At 40.9% G+C, this 21,725-nt stretch overlaps 1 protein-coding gene across 11 annotated transcripts in view; it reads right to left on the reverse strand.

Moving 5' to 3' along the window:
- Positions 1-2,801: 2,801 nt before the first annotated feature.
- FGGY (FGGY carbohydrate kinase domain containing) overlaps positions 2,802-21,725 on the reverse strand; it is a 464,965-nt gene continuing 446,041 nt past the window's right edge. For 9 of the 11 annotated variants that reach the window (XM_054485483.2, XM_054485541.2, XM_054485491.2 and 6 more), the window contains 2 exons: positions 7,530-7,591; positions 2,802-3,028 (listed from right to left, as the gene is read on the reverse strand). In XM_054485483.2, coding sequence (XP_054341458.1) covers positions 2,947-3,028; positions 7,530-7,591 — 144 coding nt within the window. In that variant the 3' untranslated portion in view covers positions 2,802-2,946. Of the gene's footprint in view, positions 3,029-7,529; positions 7,592-9,750; positions 9,867-21,725 lie in introns of those variants that run through there. The other 2 variants (XM_054485515.2, XM_054485507.2) reach the window with 2 other exon arrangements.

Genomic DNA, 21,725 nt, shown 5'->3' on the forward strand with positions numbered 1-21,725 from the left:
CTAAAGTTTTGCACCCAGGCAGATCTGGATTTGAATCCTATCTCTGCTACCGTCTGGTGACTCTGGGCAAAGTGTCTATCTTTTCTGAAACTCAACTTTCTCAACTGTCTTTTCTGAAACTCAACTTTCTCGACTGTCTTTTCTGAAACTCAACTTTCTCAACTATAAGGTGGGGGTAATGCTGCGTACCTCACAGTGCTGTAGGAGGACTGGAGAGCACATACAACAAGGACTTGGCAGATAGTTGGTAATTATTCATGCTTTTATGTCTGCCTTTTGTATCCACAGACAACCACTGCATTCACCAGGGCTTTGTGTGAGCAGGTACAGGCCTGCCCGTTTCTCAGTGAGTGATAATCAGCTTTTGCAGCTGAAGCCTGTTTGACCATAGACCTGACATCTTGCTTAGATCCTGCAATACCTGACTCCTCTTCTGTAGTGATCCCCAATCCTCCTTTATCCCTAGTGCAACCTCTGGCTAGGGTCTATGAATGCACTGGGCTTCCTTCTGCTTTTAGGCCAACTAGATCAGACACGCACACCCACCTTCACTCAGGGCTATGCCTAAGGTCCCTATATGCTTTGGATACTGTAGAATGCTATTGCAGAGCTGACCTTCATAACTGGGGTGCTCACCCTTCTCCATGCTTACTACGGTTACTATTTTGAGCATCTTCTAGGAGCAGAGCCCTGTAATAACACAGGCATGGACCACATGTAATTGAGCTGAGTGCTTTATATGCATTATCTCCTTTAGTCCTCATTATAATCCTGTAAAGCAGGTACTATTAACATATTCAGGCCAGGTGCGGTGGCTCACGCCTGTAATCCCAGCACTTTGGGAGGCCAAGGCGGGTGGATCATAAGGCCAGGAGATTGAGACCATCCTGGCTAACATGGTGAAACCCCGTCTCTACTAAAAATACAAAAAATTAGCTGGGCATGGTGGCGGGTGCCTGTAGTCCCAGCTACTTGGGAGGCTGAGGCAGGAGAATGGCGTGAACCTGGAAGGTGGAGCTTGCAGTGAGCAGAGATCACGCCACTGCACTCCAGCCTGGGCGAGAGCAAGACTCCATCTCAAAAAAAAAAAAAAAAAAAAAAAAACACCACCACCACCACCAAAAACATATTCATATTCAATACCTATTCATTTCAAAATGAGGAAACTGAGACTTAGGAAGATTAAGGAACTTTCTCCAAGTCACACATCTAGTAAGAGGTAAGACCAGGTCTAGGATCCCAAGCCAGGGCTCATAGCTGTTACATCATATTGTTTTTCATCCCACCTGTCACCCTTCCCCTTCCTCCTTTTCTGACTGATGGGCTCCATGCAGCAGGTACTTTTTTTTTTTAATTGTAGCATTTCTCACAATGTACTGTCATCAATTTATTTGTCTATGTCTCTCATTAAACAGGGAGGTTCCTGAAGGCAGGGGCCATGTCTTATTTATTCTTGTAGACCAGTGCTTACCACAACGTGTGGCACAAAGTACTCCAGAGGATGTTTATTTACTGAATTATATTGGCTTTTTCTTCTCTACCTGCTGTCTTTTGCTGAAGTCTTAGCATGTCCTTTACCCACACTCATTTGAGCTATGACAGCTCTCAAATCAATGTTAGCAGTTACTCTTCAGTCTGAAATTACGTGTGGGTGTCGACATATGTATGTATGCATATGTATGTGTATGTCTGTGTGCGTTTGTGTGTCTGCTGTGGTATCAACTAAAACAGCTAGTTTTCCCAGTGCTTGTCTACATCAAAAGCTTTTAGCCATCAGGTTTCTTCAGTTTCCTTTAATCTGGAAACTTCCCACAGCCTTTCTTTGTCAGTATGACATAGACATTTTTGAAAAATATAGTCCATTAAAAAATAAAATGCTTCCCATGTTGGGTTTGTCTGATGTTTCCTTCTGATTAGATTCAGGCTCTGCATTAAAATGCTGTTTCTTTTCTCGTATCTGGAGGCACACAATGTCCATTTGCCCATCTGAAGTTGATTTGGATCACCTAATCAAGACGTTGTCCTATTTCTTCCCTGTATACTTAATGTTCTTTTTCCTCTTGTAACTAATAAGCAAATTCTGAAGATATATTTTAAGATTATGCATATATCCTGTTATTCTTCAAAATTCCCTCCTGGGTCCATCGATGATTCCTGCCTATACCTGTCTTTAATATGATGATTGCGAAATGACAATTCTGCAAATAAATGTGGTATCTGACCCTAGACTAGATCCTGCACAGGAGGGGAAAATGCCATAAAAGACATCGACTATGCATTAGATGTCCTACCTAAAGTAATGTAAGTATTTCATTTAATAGCTGACATTTAATTGATTAAAAAGTACAGGCATGGCCGGGCGCAGTGGTTCACGCCTGTAATCCCAGCATTTTGGGAGGCCGAGGCGGGCAGATCACGAGGTCAGGAGATCGAGACCATCCTGGCTAACACGGTGAAACCCTGTCTCTACTAAAAATACAAAAAAATTAGCCAGGCGTGGTGGTGGGCGCCTGTAGTCCCAGCCACTCAGGAGGCTGAGGCAGGAGAATGGTGTGAACCTGGGAGGCGGAGTTTGCAGTGAGCCGAGATGGCTCCACTGCACTCCAGCCTGGGTGATAGAGCGAGACTCCGTCTCAAAAAAAAAAAAAAAAAGTACAGGCCTCCCCTGGATTGAATGGCCCCCAAGGTCTAGTCTCATGTGAGATCCTATGACCCTATGTGAAACTTCTGTTACTACGATGGAGACTGTATGGAAACTGAAACTAAATAATAGTGGTATTTTGAAATGAAGACTCTAATTCTGGTTGCACATGTTTGTCTTCTTTATTGAAAGACAATACAGAAATGATGAAACAATACCTCAAGGGTCTTGAACATGGATCAAATGACAGAAGTCTTTAATGCAATGGCACAGAAGCTTCTGGCATCAGCAACTGCAAGCCCTGTTCAGTCATCATTCATGATCGCCAAATACTCCTTCTGGTGTTCAACCAGCTTCAGGAATACTTGGTATTTCTTATCATAGTATCTGTGGGAGAAATATAAATATGTTGAATGATCTCAAGACAAAACTGCCACAGGGCTTCCCCGTACATTTAGAAGAATGGGAATACATGTGTGGTGGTGATGCTGACACCTAGATTCTGAATGCTTACAGCATCCTGGGCAATGAATTAGCATGTTTCAGACCTATTATATGTGACCTGCATGAAGTTTTATTATCTCCAATTTAGAAATAAGAACATTTAAACCCCATCTCTATTAAAAATACAAAAATTAGCCAGACATGGTGGTGGACACCTGTAATCCCAGCTACTCAGGAGGCTGAGGCAGGAGAATTGCTTGAACCTGGGGGGCGGAAGTTGCAGTGAACCGAGATTGCACCACTTCACTCCAGCCTGGGTGAAAGAGCGAGACTCCATCAAAAAAAAAAAAAATTCTAAATGAGAGACATATACAAAGTAGTATAGATAAAAACTGGTGGAGCTGGAATTCAAACTCATGTCTGTCTGACTTCAAAGCTTCTACTGTATATACAAAAAGGCCGGACTTAATGGAGACTCTTTCACATTGCCAGCTTCAATAAATATTTCCTATATAACTAGCCCCAGATTTGATGACTGGCCTAAAATCATAGCCTGACCAAGGACGAGACTGAACATTTTAATTGCCCTTTTGCAGATTCCACATCTAGGTTTCCCTTGTGACCTGCTTTATCCAGGAGCAAAACCCCATGGAAATGTAGCTAATGCCTTTTCTAGAGCTGTGCTCGCCTTCCAGACATCTCACAGTGGCCCTTGCTCTCCCTGTCCTATCTGGCTGACTCTTTCGGTTAGACCTGTTAGAACTGGTATTGGCCATGAATTAGATAGCAGAACAGCTGAAGCTGCTCTGGCGTCATAATCCTGAAAGGAATAATAGGAACCCAGACAAATTATACTTGCAGCCTTGCAACTTTGTCCTTACTCCTCTTGGTTGGGAAGCTGACATGGGGTGAGGGGATGAAGAAGCCAGTTTAGCATGTCTTGCTCAATTCTGGGGTGCTCTGAAAAGGAGTCCTCATGATGAAATTTTGGTGCAAAGTTGTGCATTGGCAGAGAGAGGTTGTAAGAGTAACCTTGGATACACACAGGGACTTCTATTTGTCACACATAGCTATGTTAGTAGGAATCGCCTACCCAATATTTATTAGACTGTAAGCATTCTGGTAACGTAGGAGTTTTGACGGGGCCAAGCACAGGGTTAAAAGGTGAACTCTGAAGCCTGGCTTGGAATCTTAATGTGGCCCAACATTAGCTGTGTGACTTTGGATATGTTACTTAAACTATTTCTGCCTAAATTTCTCCATCTGTAAATGGGGATAATTATGGGATCTACTACAGCAGAGCTGTTGTGTGAATTAAATATGGAAATATATGAAAAGCATTTAGAACAGTACCTGACTCATAATAAGTGATATAAGTGCTAGTTACTAATTTTTAGATAATTAATATTTTAATATTATCATCAATATAGCTATATGTAGGTACTACTAAAACCTACTCTATGAGCATCCAAATTTCTTTGTTGTAGAATTATTTTAGGAACAATTTGCTCCTACTAATGATGCTCTGTGACAATATAACGGTAAGCAATTCTTTCACTACATGAGATAGATTTCTTGACTTTAGAATCTCAAAATTGCTAGAAGGGAGCTAAGGGGAGCACCCCTTCACACACACTTGAAGATTTACAATGTTAATACTGACAACTTTGCCACAACTTTGTGCACTGGCCTTATTCTTTACATAGGTGGAATCATGCAGTATTTGTCTTTTTGTGGTTATCTTATTTCACTTAGAATAATATCCTCAAGGTTCACTGATGTGTGGCATGTCAGAAATTGCTTCTTTCTAATGCTGAATAATATTCCATTGTATGCACATATCATTCTTCATTTATATGTTCATCTACTAATGAACACTTAGGTTGCTCTCATGATTTTCGCTATCATGAATAATGTTGCTGTGAACATGAATGTAGAAATATTTCTTCCATACCCTACTTTCAGTTCTTTTGGGTATATACTCAGAAATACAATCCCTGAATCACATGTTAATTCTATTCTTAATTTCTTGAAGAATGGCCATACTGTTTTCTGCAGCAGCGATACTATGTTACATTCTCACCAACTACGCACAGAGGTTCCAATTTCTCCACATCCTTGCCAACATTTGTTGTTTTCTGTTTTAAAATAGTAGCATCCTAATGTGTGAGGTGGTACCTCACGGTAGTTTTGCTTTTCCTAATAGTGATGTTGAATACCCTATCACGTGCTTATTGGTCATTTATAAATCTTCTTTGGAGAAATACCCATTCAAGTCCTTTGCCCACTTTTGAATTGGGTTGTTTTTGCTTTTTTGTTGTTGTTGAGTTTTAGGAGTTCTTTATACATTTATATATTCTGGATATCAATCAATTATTGGATGTATGATAAGCAAATATTTTCTCCCATTCTGTGAGTTGCCTTTTTACTCTGTTGATAGTGTCTTTCAATGCACCAAATTTTTCAAAGCACGTTTAAGTGACTCTTCCAGGGCCACATATAAATTTGGACTGGGCATAATAATGCAATTTGGGGTCATCCTAAACATTTACTTATCAAACTATAGTCACTAAATTACACTCTCCGTGATTGTGAATTTTAAAATCAGCTGAATCCTCTCTCTTCAAAATGTGCCTCAACTCAGTCCCTGCTTCTGTGTGGCAGAGGCCTAAGTAAATGTCGTCCCACATCGTTAACAGTGTGATCTATTAGGCAATGAGATGAGGTTGGCTCAGAAGCAAACTGGCTTCTCCTGTCTCCTTGCAAATCTCTGGGTTGCCTGCAGATGGTGCTAAAGCACCGTGTGTGTCGCCTCCTTCGCAGAGAACAGCTGCCAGCTCCTAGCAAGCAGCCGAGGACTCTCTTCTAAAGGAACACGTGAGGTTTACGGAAAGAACTTAAAAACTTCCCTAAAAAGTCTTGGGAGGGTCAGGGAAGAGATGGAGAAAGACAATCTTTCTAATTTCACAAAAAGAGGGATGCTCCAGCTTCCTCCATGGAACAGAAACAGGGACAGCAGCCCATAGCTCCTACTGCCAGTGGGAACTCAGATCTCTCTACCTTCCTGCATGGAGCTCCCCTAGGCAAGGCCTGTACCTTCCACCCTGGCCTTTAGAGAAGGGTTTATATTCGGAGGGTTAGCAGCCTGACTCTATGTGGAGACAAAGGAAATGAAAAGAAAGTGGATTGCTTTTCCATGAACATTTCCAACTCTGTTAAATACTGATCCTGCTTCAGTGGGATCTGCACCTTTGCCTGTTCATCATGTTAAGTGGAATTTGCTTTTAGGTCTTAACCTCAAATACTTTCCTAAAATTATAAAAGCACTTCCACAACAGCCCCTTCATCTTCAAAATCAATACCAGCAAATTAATAGAGGTCTTTTACATCTCTAGCCTGGATTCTTGAAAAAGCCTTTTATCTGGACCCTCTATTTCTACCCTGAGCCTCCTGTACTGGATCCTTTAAGAGGGATCTTTCTAATCTGCATCTGACCAGATCTCACCACTGCTTAGAATTCAGCATCTCTGTTCTGCCTATAGGATGAGGTTGGAGGTCTTCGGCATGGCCTCCAAGGTATTTATGAGCTGACCTCCCCCCACCCAATTCTATCCTTCCCTAGTCCCACTTCCTGCCATTCCCCATCTCATACTTTGTGTTTCTGGATTATGAGTTGTTTATAGTAACCTGAATGTACTATGCTGCTTCCGCTTTTATAACTGTACATGTTATTCCTTCTACTATGAATGTTCTTTCCTGCCTTGGCCTGTATACCAATTTCTTACAAGTGCTTAAAGTTAGCTTGGACATAACCTCCTCCCAAAAGCATTCTCTCATCTCTACGGGCTCCCATCCCTTTCTTCCTTGGGCAACTTTGTCACCTGGCAATACTTCAATTGTGGAACTTATCCCGTTGTTCTAAAATAATCTTATGTGCCTAAATTAGATTGTGTTTTATTCCCCTGTAACACCTGCCTGGAGCCCAGCATAATGCCTTGAATATAGCAGGAATTCAGTAAACTAATATTTTGTTGAATTGGGATTAAAATACTGACCAACGTCATTTTTTAGCCTTTGATGCCAGGTGATACAAAGAGTAAAAGAATGAGCAGATGCTACTGGGTCCTTTGATGGAGATATAAGAGATCCCTACTTTAGAACAGAGAAGAGCAGATTTGCTGCCAATTACCTAGGAAAAAGAACATTGGTCTGAGAGTTCAGAAGCTTACATTTACCCCCAGCTCTGGCCCTACATAGTTCTGCAATCTTAGGTAAGTGAAGGTGACGTTACCTCCCTGGAACTTAGTTTTCTTAACCACTAAATTAAAGGACTGGATGAGTTGACCACCTGAGTTTATTCCAGACCTATAGTTGCGTGTGTGTGTGTGTGTGTGTGTATGTGCTCATTTCCTTAGCACTGTACATATAAAAAATATACACTTACTTTTTATCCTGTAGTCTCGGGAACACAACTTTCCCAGCTTTGCTCATTTTTGCCATTGCTTCCTGTTAAATGGAAAACAACACAGACAGCTGAGTTGGAAAGCGAAATCCAAAGCGAGGCTTGTCACAGGCAAAACATTCTAATTCGAATTTGCTTCCCTTTAAGATATTTGGTTAGTCCTCTTTTTTTTTTCCAACTTATTTTTCTCTGGTAATAAGAATAAAACACAAAAATAAGAATAAAACACAGTGAATATTTAAAGTTTCAATTATGACCACACCTCCTGGGCTTAATAAATACTTGTGTATTGAGGCCTCTGGGGCATAAACAACCCAGAAGGCAAAGCAGTTCTGTGACTGCCTCCAGGGGTAAGTGGGAAGAATTATTTCCCCTCCTCACAACCTGGACACAGGGCAGAAGCAGGGAACATAACCAGCCGCTGAGTACATCGTCTACTTACGTAAAGATAGCAATCACTGAATGGAACTCACTTTGCACCTGTACTTGAGGATAAAATATTTAAGACCTCTCCAATTCAACTTCAGCTCTTTTTCCAGCAATCTCTGAAGTTGTGAGTACATACTGAGACCTCTGGGCTGAGTCTAAGTGACTTGAGTTCTGGAATGTGACTTCAGGACATTCTTTTCTTTATAATGGGGCACTCAGGCAGATGACATGTTACAGCATCTGGGTGGACATGGTATGGTATGTGCAGCATCAAGATTAACCATAGATTGTGTTGGCTCCTATATGAGCAGAAGGGTAAGGTTTTTTTAAGCAGTCTCCTAAGGCTGTTAAGGCCATGAGAAAGTAAACTTTGGAGTCCAACAGACCTGGCCAGGGAAGATTGCAAGCAAGAGCACGACAAAGCTCTACAGCACAGGCACAGTCTTAGGAATGGCTATTGAATCCTAATGCTAAGGATGCAGTCATTCTGGGATCGCATATGTACAACTTCTTATTCTATGCATTTATTAATCACTTACTATGTACCAGGCACTCTGCTTGGGATACAGATTTGCATACAACATACTCTTTATCCTGGAGAAACTCACATACTAGTTAAGGGAGGAAAAAATGTAAAAAAAAAAAAAAAAAAAAAAAAAGCTGAATACCATACAGAATGAGAGCCCCTGGGTATCTTCAAAACATTTACAAGTGTTCCCCCTGACCATCTTTGCCACCTTACTGTGACTGATTGACTGATTTGCATGCCACTAATTTCCTTCTGCCACTTTGTATATTTACTGGTTTATGTGTTCATTGTCTGCCTTCTCCACTCCTTGCCCTAACCAGAATGTAAGCTACACAGGGCAAGAACTTGTCTGTTTACTACTGAGTCTCGACACCTGGAATATTCATAAAACATATTGCCTCCCTTTCACGTGCCAAGCATAACACTCAATCTACATGGAATACAGAGAGGAAGATTGCATGGGCCTTTCATCAAAGAGCTCACCATGGAGTGGAAAAGACATTTACTGTGATCAAAATAGAGTGTGATAAATACTATGCTAGAAGTGAATAAACTTCTTTCAGTAGTTATTCAAGGGTTAGGTAACCTGATGGTTCTTTCATCTGCTAGCTTACATGAATTTCCACTCCTGCTAGGTTGCTCTATGGACTCTTCCACAAGGATAGCATGTACATTTGAACTAGTCATCTAGCTTCTTAGCTCTCAATGGATGTGAATGTGCTGACTGGGAGATCAGAGATGCTAAGAGTAGCCAGTACACTGACAGCAGAAAGAAATGGCAGCCTTAAGTAGGGAGGAGATTTTTTTAATGAAGAAAAATTATTGACAAGGAAACCATGGAGAAAGAGAAAGACTAAAAGGGCTGTCTGGAGTCATTTTGTGAAGGGCCAAATGGTCAAACACATCTTAGTGAACCTGCTGTCATTCCACTTAGCAGAGGTATGTTAAGAGCTCTGCTTACCCCAGAACAGTTTCCTTCAAAGATGAAGTCCTGATTCCCTTAGAGCAAGCCCGGGTATTGTTGAGATGGTCTCAGCAATCCCCATCATCAACTGTGCCACTCATTCTTATTTTGTCCTTTTTGTCTCTTCTTGAGTTGTGCTCTGCTGTGCTTTAGGGAGGACCTTGCCTTCTATTGCCAGCTCTGAATCTTCAAACTGCCCTCAGGGAATGCTCCTCCTGGCTGTGCTTTGGCCCCACACTTGAGACAACATTCCAGGATCGCCTTCATGGGTGGGATCCAGGAAACTTCTATTATAGAAGGTACTCCATAAATGTTATTTTCCTTCCCACTGCAACAGATGTGCACACAAATGGCAGACATCAGGGAATTCTTCCTTCCTTTCTCCACATTACCTTTGCTTGTTTTAAAAATAAATTGAGAAGCAAACATCAGCAAGAGAGATTTCAATGGTTTAAAAAGAGGTTATGCTGTTTCTCAGAAAGTACAGATTTAAATGTTAAACTTAGCTCAGGTATCAGCTCTACTGAGATTTTTTTCTGACTCATCCCCGCTGCCTGCCTCCCACCTATATTGAGTTATGTGCTCCAACAGCAACTTCTGCTTCCGTCTATCATAGCATTTATGACATGGCACCATATTTTTTTGTTAACAGATCAGCCTCCCCAACTAGACTGTGAGCTTCTTAAAGCAGGAATTGTTATAATTATTTTCACTGCCAAACTCGGCATCTGGCATATCGTATGCACTCAGGGAATGTCTACGGAATGAATGAACTTAAGGATAATACACGTGACAGAATGTTAAAATGGAAGTTTTGGCTGAGATCTAAAGATGACAGATATAAGATACCAAAGCGAACTGGAAACAGACCACCCTGAAGAATGTGCAAGAAGGGTGCCTGAGGACCCATTAATCAACTCTTAAACCTTTCATTGACGTGGAAGGTCAGACAGAGATGGATTTTTAGGAAAGAGCTATTGGTTTATTGTACATCAGGCCTCCTTCCAGGGTGAAGTATGAAGGGATTCTCTCTCTTCAGGAGTCAGGAGGACACAGACCAGCAGAGAATCTGCTGCATGTCCCTGAGGTTGTGGCACATGGTGGCTTGTGTGTGACTCCTGTCTGGAAGAGACAGGCTGGCTGACAGCTGCAGTATGTAAAAGTGAAGTAGAAGTTACCCTGGGATCAACCAGCACTGCCAGAGTCTGTCCAGATCCCAAAGACAAAGGTTTCCCATAGACCCCAAGTAGCCCATGTGTGAGAGAGCTGCCAGGGGTACTCAGATCCTGTACAACATGGCCGCCTAACGAGGTGGAAGAGTCACCATAAAGAAGCAGGAGGTTGGGCCGGGCGCAGTGGTTCATGCTTTTAATCCTGGCACTTTGAGAGGCCAAGGTGGGTGGATCACTTGAGGGCAGGAGTTCAAGACCAGCCTGGCCAACATGGTGAAACCCCGTCTCTACTAAAAATAAAAAATTAGCTAAGTATGGTGGCATGTGCCTGTGGTCCCATGGGGAGGGTGAGGCACAAGAATTGCTTGAACCTGGGAGGCAGAGGTTGCAGTGAATCGAGATTGTACCACTGCACTCCAACACTCCAGCCTGGGAGACAGAGCAAGACTCTATCTCAAAACAAAACCAAACAAAAAAGAAACCAAAAAAAAAAAAAAAAGGATAAGGATTCCTGAGGAATTAAGAGAAGAGTAGTAAGCAATCTATGAGAATAGAGAGGTGTTAACCAAGACAACAATATTTCAGGTGAGAGGTTTTCAGAGGCAGGGGGTCTCCCCAAAAATCTATGATGTGCCTTACGAGAATCAGAGCTAGCTGTAAACACCTATAAGGCTAAGAGAGTATGAAGCCCATTATGACAGTACTGATGAGATAAGAACTTTCCTACACCCCTAACTTTTCTTCCCTTATACTCTCTAACCATTTCAGAGGAACAAGAAAAAAGCTAATATGTTGGAGAGAAAGTGAATGAGGAAGAAAGAAGAATCTGATTAGGGCTACGTCTCGTTTCTGGCAGACTCCAGCTGGAAGAACTGGAAAACATCTTACATTTGCCTTTACATATTCTTTGATATTTGAATTTCTGAATTTTGGCTACATCTCACAACTTAAAGGACCATAAAGGTTATATTATCTAAGTGACTTTATATTTATCTAAAAAAGTAATGGAACCACCAGGATTTTTAACCAGGGCAGGGAAAAACTAGCTCTACTGCACAAATGCAAAGGGATAATGAGAATAGAAAATAAAGTTATAATTTTTTATTCTATCTCAATAATCATGTTTGTGCTACATAATTTTTTGTTTGTGCCATATAACTTGTTAAAAACAAGTTAAAAACAAGATATGCATATAAAAACAAGTTATATATGCATAATAAAGATTGGATCAATATATATTAAAACGTTAACAGGTTGGATAGCATGGGTAACAATTTTTTTTTCTTGTCAAGTTGCTTATTGTGTTTTCTAAATTTTCTACAGTGGCATATATTAATTTTGTATTTGTAGGGAAAACATGTAATGCAATATATATATATATTTAAAGTTATGCTTACAAAGGCAGTCAAAATGACTCGGGCTCACCTTCCCCTTTCCTGAAAGGCAGGGCTCATTATGGGTCCCTGACACAATGTGGAGAATACCCTGAGAATCAGTGCTGTCATCAGAAACAGCACTGCTGAGTTTTTCAATTTCTCCAAATAATTAACATAAAACTGAAATCTCATGATCCCACTTGGGTGCAGTAAATCTGAAATTACCACAATATAACAATACGAATTTATTATGGAAATGCTGACACATGCTAAATATAGTCACCCCCACAATATATTTCTGTTCCAAAGGGTTTATTTGAAGTTGGCCTCCAAATTCATACTTTTTGTCAGCAGGCAGGAGCCGGACAATCTTAATTTGCAGCACGCTACCCTCTTTGTTTGAGAGTCTAGACAGCACAATGAATACAGTGACTTTTCTTTTTCCTTTTGCCCACACAATGAAAGCTTTTTAAAAACAAAATATTTTGTAAAATAGCATTTTAATCACTTCTTTTCTTTCTCTCTATAAGGCAGAGCTATAAATAAACCATGAAAGTTCACATTTGATCATCACTTCTGAAAGCAAGTGAAGGGTTTCTGGAGGAAAAAATAGAGGCCCTGTACCACGGCCATGAAAGACTGCATTCATGGGTTTGACCCTTCCCTGGTGTGTTGAGGCCGAGATACCAATCAGCACACACTGCTCACCACTTCTCTTCTGGCAGCACTGGCAATAGCTAGGCCTGCATGTGGGCAGGGGAAACACCCAATTCTCACTGTAATGACCTGGCTTGGGAGCTACCAAAGGGCTGTAGGCCACGTTGGAGTGAGTTACCAGGGAATGAGGTTAAAGGAAGCCATGGGCTCTTCAGTACCCTTGGAGAAGATGTGGATTCCGTGAGTGTTAGACTTACTGATGTTGGCAATTTTGGGAGCAGAGGATCTAGTACCTTCTCCCCTACCCTGAGGAAGGAGAATAATGGGCTTAAGACTTTTGGGGAAGACTGTCAAGTAGTCTAGCCCAAGGTACTACAGGGCACTGCAAGCTGAGCAATTCCACAGTCACCATCTATAGGGGAGAATAAAGCAGAACCTAGTGTGGTGGAAACAAGCTATATATGAACTCCCAGAAGGCAGGAATCACATCACTGTAGGCCTAATGTCTAGCACGGTCCTAGCACTTACAGGTGCTTGGTTAGTGTTTGCAGAGTTGGCAAAGGAAAAAGTGATGGCAGTGTTTCTTAAGTGGCATCCATACACTCCAGGGAATTCTCATTAAGATTCCAGAAGAAAATACTGGAAGCGCCATTTATATGACTTTTTTTGGTCTTAAGAAATTAATTACACTTTACCAGCATTTAATATATGGATTGTTACTAGACAATTTATCAGTTTGGCCACACATCAGTCAGTCATGAGTCACATAAGATGTGTGAGGTTCTTGTGAGGAGAGTGGGAGCTCTGCAACTCCAGGGATGGCCCTATGGCACTCCCTTATATTTCTTCAGCTTCCAGGATTGCTACATGTTGTCATTTGCATGTTCCAGGTTAGTGATTAATAGGTATTAACTAGTTTAAGCGAACCCTCACAAAATGGACAAGCAGCTAAAAAAGATTCAGTCAATGGATTTGCACGTGATGGAGATAATTATCACCAGTTCACCATTCAGATTCAAGTAAACAAGAAAACGGTGATGTGTTTACTCAGTACTAGCTCCTCATGTTGTAAGGTAAAAACAATGAAGACCTAGTCAAATAAGACAAGAATTGGGAAAATAATCAAAATTATCAAGAAGATTGCCTTAGATTTGGATACATAGGCACATACAAAATCATTTAAAAATCATCAAAAATCATTTTAAAATTATTAAAAACACACCTGGCCATAGACATATAGTGTACCTTTACATGTTGCTAATATTAGCATGACGCCATCATGACAGGTAAACACATTGGAAATACTTTGGTTCAGCTATATTTCACTTGTTTTATAGAGTAAATAATCTATGAACACAGTATAGCACACCATGCTTTTTCATAAATAGGTTTTCATGTACTGAGGATGCATACTCAAAATTTATTTTAACTGATGGGGGTATAAGTCTGTTGACTTAGGGGCCAACTACCACTGCCATTGCCATTTTACTGGCTTAAGCTTTGTACTCTGTGCTGTGCTGATTATTTTAAGTATGTGATCTTTTTAACCTCAAAAGGACATTAGAACACAGATCATCTATCACCACTTTGTGAATAAAGGAACTGAAAATAGAGAGAATATAAGTAAGTTTCCCAAGGTCATAAAGCCATTATGTAGTAAAACCAGAATTCAAGCCCACTTCTGACTCCAGGCCATTGCAAACCCTACATTCAGACCCAGCGGCACCCTTCTCCCTATCATGAAAACAGCCTGATTCTTAAGTGCCCTAGGCTGGAGTTCAAATCCTACTTCTGCTGCTTATTAGCAGGTGTCATTACCTGGAGTGACAAGAGCGTGTGTGTATCAGTGAGATGCATCAGTACAGTACACTGTACCTTTTTTTACAGATGCTGAAACATAGCTCTAAAATACAGGAATCTGCCTTCCTGAGGAACTCTGACTCATTTTACTGGAACAACAAGTTCACATGCTAATGTGTGGGCTGAGGCACATGACCCCTCCATAGAAAAACAGAAAATATATCAATGTGACTTTCCTTCAACACGCATTAAGAAATGGCTAGTTGTTCTTTTATTTATTTTGCTTTCTTTTCCTTTTGACACAGTCATCTTTTGACCTGCACCTGGTATTCTGTGTAACCCCCATGAATTGGAGACAAAAATATCAATTGAGAAGCAGGAAGGGATGAGAGAAAAAGAGAGTGGGAGAGGTCTTTATCATTAATCATGATATGAAAACTGGCACCTCATTTTTAATTTTAAGTACACTATCTACACACATTTACATATCTTTAGAGTGTTGACTATGTGGGTGTATACTTCATCAAAATTCATCAAGCTGTACATTAATATCTTTGTATTTCACCTTATGTGTACTATATCTCAATTTAAAGTTTGCAAAAGAAAAAAGAAAATGAGAAAACAAAAGTGCATGTCAGTATATTTATATTTTATTTTATTTTCAATTATAAAAATGCCTACCAAGTGAAAAAAAAATTTTTAGATGCCCAGTCCTCTAATTTTGACTCTAAAACATACCTCAAATTGGTCTCTTGGTCATAAAGGAGGGGAGGAGTGGAAGCTTTATAATTCCGTAGGAAATGGAGACATTAGCAGAAAGATACTGGGTTTTAGAGATAAATGGGCTTGGGGTTGGATCCAGGCTCTGCTACTTATCATATGTGTGAACCAAAGCTCAGTTTTCCCATTTATTAACTGGCAATAATAATATCTACTCAGTGTTGTTGAAAATTGCAGTATCCCATTCTCTGACCACCACTGCCTAAGTGGTCTCTTGACTTCTACTCTGGTTCCCCTTATAGCAGTCAGGACCAGTCTAGGTGATTTTTCAGAAACAGAGAAAACAGAGGGCAGTGATTAAAATAATAGAGTGACTATAACACACTGCCAGAATTTGAAACTGGATTTTTACATTTACTAGCTGTATAATCATGGAATAATTAATTTCTTCATGCCTATTGCCTCATCTGAGAACGGGGAAGAAAGTATGTCTTTCATAGGACTGCTATGAGAAGCACGTGAATTATTTGAGGTAAAACACTTACAACAATGCCAGCATATAGTAAATGCTACATAAACTTTAGATATTTATTATCCCATTAGCATGCAAGCTCCATGTGGCCAGGGGTGTGTATTGGATTCATGCACCACACCAAGAACTGTGCCTGGCCAGAATAGTTAACCTATAAAGATTTGTTAAATGAATCAATGAATGATTTTATCTCTCTGGGCTGTTTTTACCTACAACACTCCTGACACCAAATGTGTGGGTTTTTTCCTCACACTCACCAATTCTCCAACTCTCCATTCACCAATTGCATGACTTATAATTAAATTTGATTCAATTCTGACACTAACCCCAGGTAGTTAGTGTCAGACCCCACAGCTTTAGGGCTCAGTCCAGCAAGACTTCCCACACTTCAGATGGCAATCACAAGTCCTGGATCTCCTGTATTTCTGACCAACTGACCGCAAATTGGAAGTTTCCACAAACTCCACCCCCCAAGGCTTGATAATTTGCTAGAATCGGCTTATAGAGTTCAAGACAACAGTTGACTTCCTATTACCAGTTTTTTATAAAGGATGCAATTCATGAACAGCCAAATGGAAGAGATACATAGAGCAAGGTATGAGGGGAGGGAGGTGCAGTGGTGCAGTGAGCTTCTATGCCTCCTCCAGGCATGCCATCCTCTCAATACCTCCCTGTGTTCACCAATCCAGAAGCTATCTAAACCCCACCATTTAGGGGTTTTTATGAAGGTTTCACTACTTAGGTATAATTGAGTAAATCATTGGCCATCGGTGATTGACTCAATCTCTAGCCCCTTTCTCATTCTGGAAGGTCAGGGGAGGGGCTGAAAGTTCAACCCTCTAATCATGCCTTGGTCTTTCTGGTAACCAGCCCCCATCCTGATGCTGCGGAGGGGCTCTCAGCCATCAGTCATCTCATTAACATACACATGGAGCTTAATCTAAGCTCCATAAAAGCGGAGTCCTTGGCTTTCCTTTCTTTGAAGTATCCCTAGCTTTTAGCAGGGATTCCAAGAATTTTAGAAGCTGTGTGCCAGGAACAAGGGACAAAGACCAATATTTATTTTTTTACACGTCCTTGCAACAGTGTTCCATTGCTTTTTGAATAAAGTTCAAATGTCATAGGGTGGACTAGAACTTCAGGATGGAGTTTATGTAGATGTCTCCAGCCTCATCTCATGCCCTGCTTACTGGGCTGGCCATGCTGGGAACACACTGGCCATCTTGCTGCTGGCTGAACATGCCAACCTTCCTCCTACCTAAGGCCTTTCTGCATCTCTCAGGAATGTTCTTCTCCAGGATCTTTGACTGTCTGGCTTTTTCCATATGATTTAGGTTCTCTTCAAACATAATATTGAAAAGACTGCTCTTGGCCACTCTTGGCAGAAGCAGTACACTCTCCTAAACATCTATGACATCATCTCATTTTCTTTTCCTCATAACCCTTGATAGCACATCATCATCTGAAATTATATTTTTAATTGCTTATTGTCTACCTACTTCTCTGTGGTCCTCACCTCTGCTCTCCTCCCTCCTGAATCTAAGCTCCATGAAAGCGGAGTCGTTGGCTTTCCTTACTTTGAAGTATCCCTAGCTTTTAGCAGGATATTTGTTAAAGGTAAGGTGAAAGTGCAAGTTTATTGAATGCCTATTTTACGCAAGGTACTGGTATATAGATCTTGCCTCCCTTGATCCTCACTAACAGTCTCTGAGGAAGGTCTCATTATTTAATTTTACAATGAGGAAATAAAGGCTCAGAGAGGTTAAGTACTTGCTTAAGCTAGTAAAGGTCTAAACCAGGATTTGAAACTTGCTTTAGCTCATGAATAAGACCAGGCCCATTCCTGAAGAAGCTCACAGTCAATAGGCAGATCTCCAGCTTTAGTTCATGACAATTTATCTTCTTCTGATGACTTTGGGGCCCTGTAAAGCCCTAAAAGCCTGCTTTCTTCACTGTCAAAGACAAATTCAATTATGGTCATTATATTGTGCTTACAAAGGCAGGAAGGTGGATTCACTGATGTATAGAAAGACTGTTCATATTAATTATTGAAACAAACAAAATTACTGCCAGCTGTATGACCCTGAGCAAGACCCTTCCCCTCCCTGGGACTCACTTTCTTTATCAGTAGAATGAGGGGGTTGGAGTAAATTATCTCTAAAGTCTTTGCCAGCTCTGCAATCTGTTGGTTTTGTGCACATGTGGTTTTCTGATTAACTTTCAGTTGACAAGTCACTCCTTATTCCCCACAGTACGTTCTATTAGGGTTTTGCTCAGCACACTCCGACAGAGAATATACCCGCAGTGTTTTGCTAGCAAGGTAAAGTTTCATTCCAATTCAGTCATGGGCAAATACGGCACAGGGGAGTGGTTTTATACTAGGTAAGGCCATCAACCTCTGTTGTGATACTCTGAGGTGGGGTCCTAATATATGGCTTGGCTGCAAAAGGGTTGGATCCAAATATGAATAGGGAGCAAGTATTCATCCCATCTACATGAGTTTGACTTGCTTCCTACAGATTTTCTCAAAGTAAAAATAGCAAGCTTCTTGCTAAAAGCATCAGACAGATGATAGGTTCCAAAACTGCAAGCTGTCACTCATCTAATAATCTATTGTTGACTGGAAAAAAATATGATCTTGCTGATATGTGAGGCTGAGAAGGTATATAGTACTGCTGTGAGCTGTAATAAAATAATAACTCAATAACAATAATTATGATGGCAACTGATATTTGTTGAGTACTTACTATGGCCTAGCACTATATTATTAAATATGTTACCTAGTTTATATTCCCAGTTCAAAGACAAGAAAACATATGGCTTTGGAACCTATACTTTTAACCATTTGCTGTGAAACAAAGACTTCAGTGATATTTAGATCATAATCCAAACCCTAGTTCTGCCATGTAACATCCTGAGTCTCAATTTCCTCATTTTAAAAATGGAAATTTTAGGCTGGATGCAGTGATTCACACCTGTAATCCCAGCACTTTGGGAGGCTGAGGTGGGAGGATCGCTTGAGACGAGTTTGAAACCAGCCTGGGCAAGATAGGGAAACCCTATCTCAACAAAAACATAAAATAAAAATTAGCCAGGTGTGATGGTACGTGCTTGTAGGCCCAGCTACTCAGAAGGCTGACTGAGATGGGAGGATCCCTTGAGTCTGGGAGGTTGAGGCTGAAGTGAGCCTTGATTGTGCCACTGCACTCCAGCCTGGGTGACACAGTAAGATGCTGTCTCAAAAAAAGGGAAGTTTTAATACCTATTTTATAGGCCTATTGGATGGACTAAATGCTTAAAAGGACAGATATTGTTATTATTACTATGTACTTATCAACTGAAATAAACTTTATTTTCCCAGAAACTTTATTGAAAGGTAAGTGTTGCCAAGTGTGTATGTTTCAGGTGGGTTGGGGAAGGTGATAACTGTCATTATTCTCAGGCCTCCTCATTATCATTTCCAGACAAGTATTCCTCCAGTTGCAGGCAAAAAAGCCTGTTCCTCTGAGGTTTATGCCACCTAATGATGGAGATACAATGACACATGTCTCTCCTGCATCTCACTGCTGTCACTGTCAGCCTCTTGTTTCTGTCCCTATGTTAAATGAGGCTAAGGCTCCTAGATCACAAGCCTCCCTATCTACCTGGAGGTTTATCATTGTCCTGGACAACTTCAGCATCTGCTCATAAGACCCATCCAATGTTCCACTGTTACGGTTTCAAAATGTTTCCACCTCCGGGACCTTCATCTCCATTTCACTTCAATACTCCCACAGCCCCCCTTGAGACTGCTATGCCTATGAATATTACAATATACCAACAGCCACTTTCTGAATTCCATTGCCTTTCAGTCCAATTCTCTCATGTACTCTATCATTCTTATAACATGTCCTTCTCCACTTTAAAGCAACTTCCAGAATCTCCATCACTTCATTTTCTTTCAATTCATATGCCCTGTCTGGCTCTAATTTCTTCCATAGCTAGCTTAGAGTCCATCATCTTTTGTGCCATTTACCGACAAGAATCTGCGATATTCTCTTAACTGCCCAATTCAATAGCTACCTTCAGTCCACAGAAACATTTAGCCAGGATATGCTTCACTTATGGCTATAAGGGACAAAATCTACTTCGGAAGGAGCAGGCCAACGGGAGACTGCAACTCAAGAAAGTGAAATATCATGAAATCCCTCAGGGTCTGAACACTTTTGAAATTTGCACTGCCTGCTTCAATATTAATTCCTTCCCATGATGATCTTTTGGCCAGCAGATCAGAAACCAAATCGACAGCAAAGAATCAAAATGTGTGATAATATTAACATAATGAATAATGACTGAGCTGCAAGGGATGTTGGTTAGTCACTAGGCCAACTGCTCTGGGTTTAGGCAGGTGAATAATTGAAGCTAAGAGGCAAGGAATCTATCCATCCATCTATCCCTCCATGCTCTTTCAAGTTCCCTGCTTTTGGATTTCCAATTCTTCTAAGCGAGAGCCATTTTGGTAGTGGGGCTTAGACATTCTGGCCTAGACTTCGGAGCTGGCCTTAGACTGTTTACGATACAGAAACCCTCTAGCCAAGCCAGAATCCATTCCAAACCAACTTCCAGAGGAAAAAGCAAGCAAAGACATCGAATCTGGAGCCAGGAGTTGAGAGGCTAAGGATGGTACCAAAGTAAGAGAAGGGCTAGAAGCCAGGAGCATAGAGAGAGCAGAGGTAAGACGGATAGAGTGACAGGTGTGGAATGCAGGTCCAAAGCAAATCTCTGTGGTGCCCTTTTAAACTCTCTTTATGTGTTTATAATCTCTTCTGTGTTCCCAAAGCCCCCTGGTTTTCCTGTGTCTTATCATTCAGCACACAGTAGGATAAATGTCTCCCCACTGGACTGTGAGATGTCAAAGGGTAGAAGCCATTAACTTTCTCTGTATTCCCCAAAATTGATATAAATAATGCAAAAATGTAATAAATACATGTTGAAAGAATTAAATGAATGAGTAAATGGATTAATAAATTAATGAATGAATCCATTCATTAATGGGTAGGATCCAGGATATCTCTATAAAGCAAGTTTAGGATTTCCCTCAGTTGTACTTTTTGGTATTTCCTGCCAGGTCAACACATTCTTCATTGTCAGATGTCAGATAGTTAGGATCACAGGCTCTAGACTGGCTAGATTAGAACTTTGACTCTTTCACTAGGTAACAGAATGGCTTGGGCAGGCCAGGCACAGTGGCTCACGCCTGTAATCCCAGCACTTTGGAAGGCCGAGGCGGGTGGATCATCTAAGGTCAGGGGTTCGAGACCAGCCTGGCCAACATGGTGAAACTCTGTCTCTACTGAAAATACAAAAATTAGCTGGGTGTGGTGGCAGGTGCCTGTAATCCCAGCTACTCGGGAGGCTGAGGCAGGAGAATCGCTTGAATCCAGAAGGTGGAGGTTGCAGTGAGCCGAGATCGCACCACTGCACTCCAGCCTGGATGACAGAGGGAGACTCTGTCTCAAACAAAACAGAATGGTTTGGGCCTCAACTAACCTCTTTGTCCCTCAGTTTACTCATCTGTAAAATAGAAGTAATAGAAATAATTACTCATAAAGTTAAAAAAAGAAAATGCATACAAACCACTGAAATTAGTGCCAGTCACAAACTAATAGTTTCAAAAACGTGAGTTATTTTTATTCTAAAAATTATTACATCAATCTCCACCAGCGCTACACAGGATCTTGTAATGTTCTCTTGAGTGATACTATTTAAAGACAGCACTTCCTAATCTGCTGCTGCATGTGACATGCTGCCTGGGCAGGGGAGTGATAAAGAACACAGAATGCAGGGACCATTCAACATTGAATATCAGCTGATGCCTGTGGTTAATGAAGGGAAGGAAGATGAACAATGGACAGAAAGGAGGCTGCAGGGAATAAAAGTTGTAGAAGCTTCTTGGTTTGGAAACAAAAAGTTTATTTTTGGGTTGTACTTCCAGTCCTTTTACTTAAAACAAACAAAGA

This window comes from Pongo pygmaeus, chromosome 1 (genome assembly GCF_028885625.2).
Source record: "Pongo pygmaeus isolate AG05252 chromosome 1, NHGRI_mPonPyg2-v2.0_pri, whole genome shotgun sequence".
Lineage (NCBI taxonomy): Eukaryota > Metazoa > Chordata > Mammalia > Primates > Hominidae > Pongo > Pongo pygmaeus.